The sequence below is a fragment of the Oryzias melastigma genome, linkage group LG10, assembly GCF_002922805.2.
Source record: "Oryzias melastigma strain HK-1 linkage group LG10, ASM292280v2, whole genome shotgun sequence".
Taxonomy (NCBI): Eukaryota; Metazoa; Chordata; class Actinopteri; order Beloniformes; family Adrianichthyidae; genus Oryzias; species Oryzias melastigma.
In genome coordinates this window covers 11676887-11689072 of record NC_050521.1, presented here as the reverse complement: position 1 = coordinate 11689072, position 12186 = coordinate 11676887, and the positions used below count along the sequence as shown (strand labels likewise).

At 38.7% G+C, this 12186-nt stretch overlaps 1 protein-coding gene across 1 annotated transcript; it reads left to right on the top strand.

Annotated features, from left to right (window-relative positions):
• Positions 1-944: 944 nt before the first annotated feature.
• On the top strand, positions 945-10873 carry LOC112153704. Its single transcript, XM_024284071.2, has 7 exons — positions 945-1338; positions 1471-2956; positions 4741-4769; positions 6956-7084; positions 7475-7541; positions 7621-7728; positions 9238-10873. The coding sequence occupies exons 1-7, from the start codon at positions 1232-1234 to the stop codon at positions 9805-9807; spliced, it is 2496 nt and encodes an 831-aa protein (XP_024139839.1). The 5' UTR covers positions 945-1231; the 3' UTR covers positions 9808-10873.
• The last annotated feature ends 1313 nt before the right edge of the window (positions 10874-12186 follow it).

Here is a 12186-nt window from a genome sequence, read left to right as displayed (position 1 = left end):
CCTTAAAGTGTAGTATTATTTTGTCTGGAAATATCCAGAAACATCCACTACCTCCTGGCTGGTCTCTGTGAAATGATGGAAAATTATCAGGCCTTGATTGAAGCTACCATTGTTTACCAGCAGAGGGGTTTAGTAACGCAATTGCTGAGTCATGTCTCCCTTTTCCTCCATAAAGCAAGAAATCTGTATCTGAAGAAACCACGGTACCATCCTTTATGCTAATGTGTTTGCTTTTGCAGATCAAAACTGATTTGTAGTGTCCTTAGAAACTGTTTTGTGTTTGCTTTGGAAAACAAAAGCTATAGGATGTAGTCAGTGTCTTGAGCCATAAAATGAAACATCCTTTGTTTCTGTGATATATGTTTTTTTAATTGTTTAGAATAATCTCTTTCATACTTTCATTTTAGAGAAAACACTTAATTTTAGACATCTGTAACAATAAATAAAATCCTAAACCTAAGTAGTATGTTTTTTGATCAAAATTAACATAACAATGGAAAATTTAAACACTTAATGCACTGCAAAAACTATTACAAAAAAAAAACATTGAAATAAATATAAATTAAACAGGTTCTTTTTATCTGCAGTCTAATCAGACTGCTCTGTCACTTAGTGTTTACTTTTTGTGTTTTACAAAAATAACAAATACGTATATTTTTTTAAAACACAATGTGGCTTTATGAAGCCTGGAACAGAAAGAGGCAGAACAATGTTGCTGCAAAGCTTATTGGGACAGGCTGCTGTATAGATCCTCCTCCCTGGGGCTTGATCAATTACCTTTGGGTGAGGACAAAGCTCTCCCTCTTTTGAGTGGTTCAATAAGCTCACAGCTGTTACATCAGCTGTGATGCAAAATCAAACCTTCATCCAGGAATTCATATAGCCCTACTCTTAAACTCTCATCCTGTCATTCCATGGTCAGAAACAGGAGAGACACACTGGCTAGAAGAAATATTTGGAGTGCTTAACTGAACAGGGGGACTAAACTCCTTAATGGGTTTTATACCGTAACCTTCTTGTTGATTCATTCGTTAAACTTCTATGTCATAGTTTAATTTCATTTTTATATTTTAAGTCCAGAAGGAACTCAGTCCGTGGTGGGATAATACCTCATCGGTTCAGCTGTAGATTCATTGTGAAACGTTGTTCCCTATCCTTATTTTACAATATACAGGGATGTCCACAGTTTTTGTCTTTACTGAAATCTAGAACCAAGCGAAGCAGACAGGCAATGGAGACGTTTTTCTCGCCTGTTCACAACCCTCCTCCATTAGATGACCTCAAAATGCGCAAGAACCATCAACGGCATGTTTTTCACCATCACCAGAACACAAACAGGTGGGAGGGTTTTACCCTGATTACTCTTCTTTTGTTGTTTTAAGAAATGTAGTTTCAATAAAAAATAGATGAGAGCTTGTTCTGTTTCAGAGATTATAAATTGGTTCTGGCTAATGGTTTCCTTTAATGCAGGTACAGAAAACTTGAGGACAGTGACCGTAACACAGATGATAGCCGGGGGCACCGCCACAAGCACAATCAGCATCTCCGGGACAGTCCTCACAACGATGCCCACTATCTTCACCGCTTTCAGGACACAGATGGCAATGAAAAACAATACAACCACCGCACTGCTGTACATCCCCCGAGCGCCTCTTCTTCTTCCCTCTCCTCCAGCTCTTCCTCTAGCTCCTCTTCCTCTTGGTTCACGGAGGCAAGCGCAAATGATCCCTTCTCTTTGCGTCACGTTGAGCGGCCACTCCACTCTCTGTCATGCTCCAACATTTCAGATGCGCGCCGGGGATTCAAAGAGGACAACAGCTGCGGGCCCATTGTTTTTGCCACCATAAAGCATGGCAGAACAGCTAACACCGTTAGAGTGCTGCAGAGCAAAGAGCCTGATTTTTCTACCCTACATCGGGGTCATAGTCGAAGTGAGGAAGGGCTTTTGCAGGGAAATGAAGGCAGGGAGCAACCTGAGGTACCATGCGAGGACTTCAGGTCTCTGTACAAGACATCTAGTTTAAATAGAAATCTGGCTTTCAGTGAGGATGACATTGTTTTAGGGGTGCCCAAGAGAGCCATCTCTTCAATCCAGCTGCCCACCAAAGGGATCCTCAAAAACAAGGATCAGAACAGTGACATTCGGAAGTCAAAGTCAATGGAAGTTCTGTCACAGAGGGACACACAGGTAAATGATCCAAGTGGGCAGAAAGGGAAAGGAGTCACTCAGGCTGAGATAGAACGGGCCCGTGCAAATTTTGTGGAGGGAAAATTGCAGTTTTCTGCCTTTTTGAATGAGATTACAAAACAAGTCATGAGCCCTTCGGATCTTTCTATCCTAGGTGTTGGCAGTACCAAACATATTAGGAAAATATCTGCTCCAGCCCGAACATCCTTTCCCGTCACGCCTCAGCTACCACCCAAGAAGAACAGACAGGGCACGCGGGTTGAGATGAAGCAGTCCCCTAAGCAGCCCAGCGGAGAGGTGAAAGCTGACTTCTCCCATCCTGACAAATTCACCTTCCATGCACCTGGGAGCCACAGTGGCAGCCCCCCTTTGGGTCAGCACCCGCACTCTGTCCGTAAAGACAGGAGGCCTTCACCTGCTGGGGGCTCTGTGTTAGGGGACAAATACAGTAAAAATGCTCCTTATCTCACGGATGGCACTAGCACCAGCCCTGAACCCTGTCGGCCCAAACAGCGGCACCACCGCAGACACCTGCCGGACACCCTCCACAGCCCCGCACAGCAACCCCTCCAGCAGATACAGTCTGAGAGCCCAGAGCCAAGCAGCATCCCGCTATCCTCTGCCCAGGGTGCAGGACCAGGTTTTGGTTCCGAGTCCTCGTCCACAAAGTCGGACTCATCCCGGGCCAGAGACACGGCCTCTACTTCTGCCAGTCAGAGCTCTGAACAGGGCCAGCGCCACCCACGACGCATCTCCAACACGCACAGAGTGAGTTCACTGCAGCAATTCTCTACTTTAAAGTCATTCATTTAGCAGCTTAATGGTGTTATATTAATAATAGGGCTGTGAACAATAATGCATAATGCATAACGCATACTAGTAATCAAACAGAATTAACGCGTCAATATTCATTAGCGCAAATTAATTTCACCTCGAGGAGCAGCAGTCCTTTGCTTTGCCTCGCTGATTTAGACTTCCACGTATTTTTGCCCAAAATCTGTATATTGTCATAAAATTTAAAGTAAAGTAATAATGATTAATCACAACACAAAAGTGTGATTAATCAGATTTTTTTTAATTGACTGACTGCCTCGATTAAAAATAAATGCTCTAAATGTAGTTTGTGTGTGGTTTTATATTGTGATTATTCGCAGATAATATGTGGTCAGCAAATACTGTATGAAAATAAAGTTAATTGTGATTAATTTTTTCCAGGTTTGCGATTAATTAGTTCATTTTTTTTTAATTAATAATGTTATTTGTAAACAAAGCGATTCAAACTGTTGTCTCACAAACAGAGCTTTTAGGTTTTTACGTAATCTTCTGAAACAACAAACAAAAAAAAGAGAAATCCAGAAAAGGAAAGAATGACGTTAAAAAACGTTAAAATATATGTTATAACTGCATCCAGAAAATAATAGACTGGTGGAACTACAACTCAAGACAACAATGTTATTTAAAAAAACAACAACATAATCAAAAGTCAACTTGAAATGATAGGAAATAAAAATACAATGTGATGAGAGCAAATGGATAAAGATTCACCAGTTAATTGGGGAAATAAAACCTACATTTACTATATAAATTTTTACATATTTTCAGGGATAGTTTAGGGAATTCTGACAAATCACCACAGTGAGCCTTGACTACACGGTAACTATAGACTGATCATTTGGTTCCTCTGCTGTGTGGGCAGTGTGGCTCAACCACAAAGTGTCAAAGACTGCGTCAGCAAGCTGAGTCACTGTTCAGCAATGCGGCAGATGACTGTACAGTGCTTTTATGCTAAACTTCAGTGGAAAGCACCTGATTTCTCTGTTCAGACTCTTCTGTTCTCAACAGTGTGATGGGAGCTGGTACTCTGTGTTTAGGGACTAGAGTGTCAGAGTGACTCGGCCTCAGTTTCTTCTTATGTAAGACTCTGCCCAGGCATGGACTTCTGTGTGAGCAGACACACTTACACAATATTACATAAGATTTCCTGTTTCCATGTATAGCTCAGTGGTCTCAGTTGATCCAAACACACATAAATTCAAAAGGGGGAAATTGCTAGCTGTGCTTCAGCTTCACAGAAGAAATTGATTCTTTCAGATCTGGGCTCAGATTACTCAAAGTTCAATGGTTTATTGAATTTCTTATGTCCTCAGTAATGGGGCAGCTGCCTGTACTGGTTATGGGTGGTATAATGGATGGAAACTTAGACTTCAAACTTTTCACATTTTTTTCTATTTGCTCTTTTGTGTTAAATTTTCCGGGGTGAGAAAATACTAACAGACTCTGAATCTAGATATCTGACAGTTGGGTTTAGTTTTAGTATAACATTAAAATCTAGAGAATACAACATAACAGCTCTTAAGAGTTAATTGTTGAGCTAACACTATAGTGACAAGGCTCCAGTTAAACAGAATTACCACAGTGGTAAAATAACCCAAAATTTGATGTCCATGCGTGTAGTTCTAAAGTGGTTAAAATACTGTAATATCCATGTGATAACACTTTTTAGTAAATTATGCTGAATCCTGTCTATATTCTTGTTTGTTTTTTCATTTCAGGACACTCTGTGTGATGACAGTCAGCTTCAGTAAGTGCCTACAGCCTATTTTTCCAAAAACATGCATGTGAGGTTGGTGAGAAATTGGTCATGTGACTTTGGGAGCTCACATGGTATTTTTCCCTCGTCTGTGCTGCACTGGGATTGCCTGCAGACATGTCCATACAGTTGTACCCTGGAGAAGGGCTACAGCCAGATAAGATTGATGCTGATGGATGAATGAAGTAACCAGTAGTAACATAAATTAGGGGTCAAATGCATATCTTTCTCTCTGTGAGCAAACCTTAAAGCAGAAGAAGGAACAGTGCAGATTGAAAGTGATTGAATAAAAGTTTCAGTAAACTGTACATTTTTAATTAGTTGTCTCATTTTGCTATTGCAGTTCTAATAAAGTGAAATGTGTGACATATTATTTGAAGACCCTCTCCAATGAAAATTCAGTTTTAAGCATGTTCTTTTGGCATTTTTTTGATGAGGAAAATTTTGCTTAAAATTGCATTTCTGTGTATTTATTTGTGATCTACTTTTTTCGATCTCCTAATTCCAAAATCTAGTGGACTAGAAATTTCCCAGAAGTCTTTGCGGAAAACTAGTGTGCATTGATGTTCACTAGATCAGTGAATCTGAACCACAATACATTGTGGTAGAATAATTTCAAATAAAAAAGGGGGTTTAATTGTAATTTTTTAATAAACCATCCACATTTTCTCCATCAAAACATCAGAAATGTCGTGAAATGTTCGTATTGATTCAATATTCAATTGTGAACTCAGTGACGTCATATCTGGTGTTTTTTTTAAAAACAAAAGAAAGTGAGCATGGTATGCGAATTGACTTTAAAATCCAGGGCACTACATAGTCCCGTACTATATAGTTTTTTAGTAGTTAGGGATTAGGGTGGGAATTCGGACATAGTCACAGATCTATGTACTTTTTTTTTTCCTCGTCTGAGCTGTCATCTGGCTCAAAACGATTATTCTAATATTGCTCACCATTTTTGCTACACCGCTAGTGTTAGATTGGCGTTGTGTGGGTCTGTAAGCTAGAGGGACAAAGGCATGATGGGAAATGTGGGCAGGCTCACAGCAACAGTCCCGCCCACGATTCAGAGGCGAATTTCCAATAAACTACTGCCACTGTGCAGAAACTATGTCCTAGAAAACGACTGGATTTAAGCTAAAGACAATTTACAATGTATCAAAATATGACTTTAAACAATGCAAATAACTGCTTTCATTGTTTTAATTGTAACAGATTTAGTGAGAATCAAAAACAGAAACCATCACACATTGTTACCAGAACACTCTCAGAGGTATTCTAAAAATTAAGCTGAATTGAATTCCTTTTGAATGGATTTGTTTTTGGCTTAAGACTATTATAAACTATTATATGTCTAAACATTTCGTCCATTCCATTGAAGTAAAACAATATTTCATTGAAAATACATTTATTCCAGGTTTTCTAATTTGTAGTTGGGTAACCTCTGGAAACCCCCCCATCAGGATGAAACACGTGTAGAAAACAAATGGATTTCCCTTCAGCTCACTCTGTGACGGGTCATTGGATTATTGATGGTCCTAACAACCTCCTCCATCCAACCGCAGTTGTTCAGGCAGGAAGTGCTGCTCCATTTACATAACCATTTACATTAATCTGCTTTTACCAAACAATATGAGATGCAACAAAATTACTTAAATTATCCGTGCACTGGCATACTTTTTATACATTGTTTTAATTAACTATGTATTTTTTGTAGTTTTTTTTCTCATGATTTCTCTTCTCAAAAGTGCTACCAATAAATTCCTTCTAACTTACCACAAAACCTAAAGAACTTATAGAAAGCGTGTCTTTAAGATTATTCAGACTTTGGACTATCATATATATAAGCCAAAAATATTTTTATTTGTAAAAGAATTACACCCAAAAACATTGTTTTTTTAACATTTAAAGTCTACTTTTCCTTTTAAATACCATCAAAAATATTGAAATGTTGAAAATATGTTCTATTTTCTAATATTTAATCATTGTAATTTCAGATGTATTAAAATGATTGCATGAGAAGTTCACAGTTTATCCTGTTTTCTTGCAGCTCTTCATGTATAGATTGTTTCTGTTGAATATACAATTAAAGCTGTTTTTTTTTCTAAATGTGGCAGCAACTCCCCCCAAAAGTTTTTTTTCTGTGACTGCCTCACCCTCGATCTGTCTGCGCTCAGGGCCCTGCAGGAGGAGAATGCTGATCTGCACCAAAACTTGCTGCAGACCGTCGTTTGCATCGAGAGCCTGGAGGCGGAGTTACAGAGAACCAGGGACGAGCTCAGCCACGTTAAAGAGAAGTATAAAAGGTTGGGTGTTTTGAAATGTGACTGCTGTCATGTTTGCACGTTTCCCTTTTTAAAGTAACCCAGGTCTTTACATAACTGCGGTTATAGATTGATTAGACTGTGGAAAATCATGGATCCTCAATAGGGCACCACCTTTTGTCCCTGTGCTTTTCTGTGGTTGTCCTGTTGTGGTTCATCCTGCCTGACAAGCTGATACTCTCTGGTCAACTGCCCACCAGGCACATACCAAGCATTCATCTGTCCAGAATAACAACTGCAGCTGAATGCTTAGCTTTCACTGGGCCTCAACTGGGTGTCAGTTGCCACAGACTCAGTACATGTGCTAGCAAACACCTGCTGTTAACCCTATAAAGATGAATAAATAAAGGACTTCTTTCTGTTATCCTGTAGCCTTTTGCAGACACACACTGGGACCAAGCAGGCCAATAATGTGCTGGGGGAGCACCTCCATGTGGCGGTGAGGAAACAAAGGGATGGAGAAGCTGTGACAGAGTGATCTAAAATGTCTAAAATGTTGTATGTTTTTGTGCATACAGTCGGAAAGCCTGACCAGTGAAAGGAAGTACCTCCTGAACAGAGTTTCCCAGCTCAGCTCAGAACTGGAGGATGCTCGCAGAACCATAGCAGCGCTGGAGAATATTAATGTGAGCACACCGCCATCTAGTGGACACTGTCATAAAAGTCACTCATATAAAAGCTCCTGATCTGATCATAAATCGAAAGCATTTTTTTATAAATTATTTTTCACACTTTTTTTTTATTGGAAAATACTAAAAAAGCAGAACTCTCAATTTTTAAGCTTCACAATTTAAATCCATCAATTTTCTAAACTTGCTTAATCAGTTTGGGGGTCACAGGATTGCTGGAGCCTATTCAGTCATTGCTGGGTGTGGGTGAGGTGGATGGCCACATAGAGAATAATAACCAGAGACAATCACACCTAGAGGCAATTAAGAAACACCAATGAGTCAATGAAGAGTATTTTTGGACCGTAGGAAGAAAACCAGAGCGCCTTCAGTCCAATACTAGAATATTATAGTGTAAGAGTCTGATCCAGGGTCAGTTTAGAAATAATTTTTCACTCTAAATTTTTTCAACAATATAATAATATAGGGATGATAAAGTTTTAAAGACCAAGATGGAAAAAATAAAATAAAATGAAAACACAAGATTCTAGTGTGACACATTTTAAAGATGATAAGAAATGGGTATATTTCTGGAATATAAGGCTGAGTAAATATGAACTATCCAAGCCAGTCTTTCCTATCTAGACTTATAGTTTTCTTCTAAATCAGGGCTCTACAACCTGCTGCCCCGGAGCCACGCGTGGCTCTTTTACTCCTGCATTGGTGTTCTCTGGTTAAAGAAAAATGAAATTATTGAATTTTAAAAAGTGACATATTTTTTTGCTGTCAAAAGTTATAAAGTATTTCATATTGTTTTAAAAAAGATATTTTCTCTTCACACAATTACAAAATCAGTGTTTTATTTTCGAAAGGCTAAAGTAAGACTCGTACTTTGAGAAACTGACCCGAATAATGGATCTTCAGGTGTTGCAGACCCCTAGTCTAGATAATAATATTCCATTTCCAGCTGCAGTAGAGCATGTCCTAGTAAAGGTTATCACTGGACTGGAGGAGCTGCTGGTGACAAAAGGAATGTGTGACAAAACAGAGTAAAGGGGAAGCAAACAAATCAAATGGAGTATGTTCTCACATTATCAGAGGTTTCTGCCTTTCTGGATAAAAAGTATAAACAATGCAACCATTAAGATCTGAAAACCTTAATCAGCAGAAAAAATCTTTAGGAATAGAGGATTGTTTTTACCATTAGGTTTGGAGCGGCTGTAGGGATGAAACCAAAATCTAATCGGGTTAAAGTAAAGTAAACATTTTGATCAGAACAACATGTCACAGTGAGAATTGCATGAAAAAGACTTTAGGTGACAATCAGCATCAGATACTAAAGATTAACATTTTTGAAGAACTTGTGGTCACAAACATATTTATGATTATTAAAGAAAACGTGTTTTTCTTTTTTTCAAACAACGAATCTGCTTTGACAGGAATCTGCCACTACAAAGTCAGAGGAGGAACATTCCAGATGTAAGCTCAGAAGAAGCTGACAGTTTTTGTCTGACGTTTCTCCTTTAGGTTTCGTGCTTGATCAAAGACCTGTTGGAGAAGCACTTCGGCTCGGTCGAGGCCATGCAGAAGTTTCTCGCCTCCTCGGCTTTAAACCGTCCACAGCCAGCAGACTCCCAATCCCAATCTCACGAGGAACCCTCAGCGGCATCTGCCTGGTTGGCTGAATCAGAGGCGAGCTCACAAAGAGTCACGGCGTTTGTGCCCATAAAGCAAAGAAATCAAAATGAGGGCAGCTTCTCCGACCAGCAAGACTCAGCCTTCTCAGAGGTCGACATAAGCAGCGCTAAATTTAGGAAGACGGGTGTGAGTTATGCTGCCAGACCGCAGCCTGTTTACTCACAAGGCAAACAGAAAGCCTCCCTGTGCACAAACCATGTGGAACCTGAGACTCAGTCAGCTCAGGGGAGCAGTAACATTTGGGGGGAAAGGGGAGGCCTGAAGGCATCACTTTTGAATGAAGGTGCTGAAGACGTGAGCTCAACTTCAGCTCAGCAGATCCTGGATGATTTCATGCAACGCCTACAAACACACCGGGCAGCTGGTGGAGGGAAGGAAATGCAGGGAGGAAAGGAGTAGTTGAGTGGAGCCCAGTGAAACAGACAGTCCACTGATCTGATAGCTGTAGCATGAGGTGACAGATAGTCAATAGAGTTCTTTTAAATGTAGAAAAAACGCAGCTCTCACCACTACAATAATACTTAAACATGGCAAAATTAGAAATATGAGACAGTTAGATGCAAAAAGAAGCAGTTTCACATTGAAATTTCCTGAATTCATGTATTATTTTGAATTTAATGTGTTATAATGTGATGTCTTTATTAGATTTTATGCTCCAAAAATTAATATTATGATCAGAAAATGTTTTAGATTGAAAAAGTAAAAATCTGATCAGTTAAACAATAATTATATGCAATTGTAATTTATCTAAATATAGTTAATTAATAGTGTCTGTTATCCCTTGATGTGAATTAAATATATGTCTAATAGTAGGTGACATGAAAGATCTCTAGTTAATTTAGGAGAAAAATGTAAAAAGAAAGAAAAGTTTTTTGAAATAAGCTCAACTCTGAAGGAAGGCCATTTTTTCAGCAGTTTGTTGAGCCAAACTCACTTTCCAATCACTGTCTGTGAATTTTTTTTTCGATGTCACTTATTTTGAGGAAAGCAAAACAAGAATCCTTTAAGGTTGCTTTATAAATGCAAACAAATTTCTTCCAAAGGGGAAAAAAACACATTAAAATAAATTGAAACTTAACTTGTTTTTGTGACGACTGAAAAGGCCACACTCAGCACACATTTAGACTTTCTCAGTGCAAGCTTAAGAATCATTTCTCTATTCATCGAACAGAAGTGTAAATAATCAAAACTTCTATATATGTGTATACATACTTAAAGTGTTAAACCTTTATGAGGAAGAAAACTGTGTTCTATTAGCTGTATAAAATAAACAAGAACGTCAACATAAATGTTAAAAAATGAAGGTATAAACTATAAAAAAAACATTTTAAAGATGACTGAAGCAGTTGAAAGAATGTGTCTTTAGTAGTAAAGCATTATTGTGGAGTTTGTATTTTCAGTCTTAGATGATAACTCCTCTGTTAATTAAAGTATCTGCTCAATAAAAACTGTTTAATTCTGTTCATATTGTTGTGTACTGATGTGATTTTACTAAACCATTTAAAAGAAGATGGGAACTCATACACTGACTTTTTTTTAATATTTAAAAAGAAAAAAATAAGGCTGCACATGGACCAGTGGTTAGCACTCTCCCATCACAACTGGTTCGAATCCCAGCTGGGTCCTTTCAATGTAGAGTTTTTATCTCATGTGTTTCCTCTTAGCTCTCCGACTTCCTTAAATTGTCCCGCGTGTGTATGTGGTTGTGTGACCCTGGTGACCTGTTCAGGGTGTGCCTTGCCATCCGGTGACCTGCCCTGACATCAGCTGGGATAGGGTCCAGCAATGTGGTGTTTTTTATTCCACTCTTTCTGGATGTCTGGAGTTTCTTGTATCTTCTAATAATCTGCTGAAGCCTCTTTTGCTGGGTCATCCTCTCCTGACATGTCTTGGCCTTCCATTAGACTTTCCATTGATCTGCTTGGACACAGTGCTCTGTAATGAACTTCAGCGGCATACCCAGATGGAGGGCAGCTGAACCAATTTACAGTAATGACATCTGGGGAAGATGTTCAGATTCTTTCAACTCAGTTTGAAACATTCATGTCCTGAAAAATTGGGGACAGATTTCTTCACAGTATCCAAGGTTTTTGAAACCCCGTTTTTGTGGGTTTTAAGAGCTGGAATTCCAATTTATGCAAAAATAAACAAATACATACTTGAAATCAGTTAAATAAGTAGACCCCTGGATCTCAGTTTTATTTGAAGGGAATTACGGAAATGAAAACACTTTTCCATGATATTATATTTTTTGGAAAGGGTCTGTATGTAAAAAGATGGACAGGAGGGAAGAACATTTTTATCACTGCTCTTTAAATATTTACTGTATAGTGAATAATTTAGCAAAAAAATCATCAAATCTTTAAATGTTCTTTGAATAAAAAAAATAGGTTTTAATGAGATCAATGTATAACTGATATTGAACAATTGATCTAAATGATTGAAAGTCTGGAGTCACTGTGGTTTAGAAATGCGTGAGTTCATGCGGAGGTCAGAATCATTGAGTTTAAAAATGGTTTCATGCTGAGTTCTAAAAGGTCCCTCCATAAGTTCGACCTTCTGCCCTTGTGTGAGGACATGCCAAAATGTTTTGTGGATTAAAAGTGTGGTTCCTGCATGTGTATAGAGACCATCTTCACCTCACCTCGAGACTCCAGATCCAAGCTGTCACACATACTTATAATAACAGTTTAATCCTACTGATCCAACCACCCTCCCTGCTGCACTCCACTCATAATCCTCTGCAAACATAACTCCAGTCTTACTTTCACTCTGCAT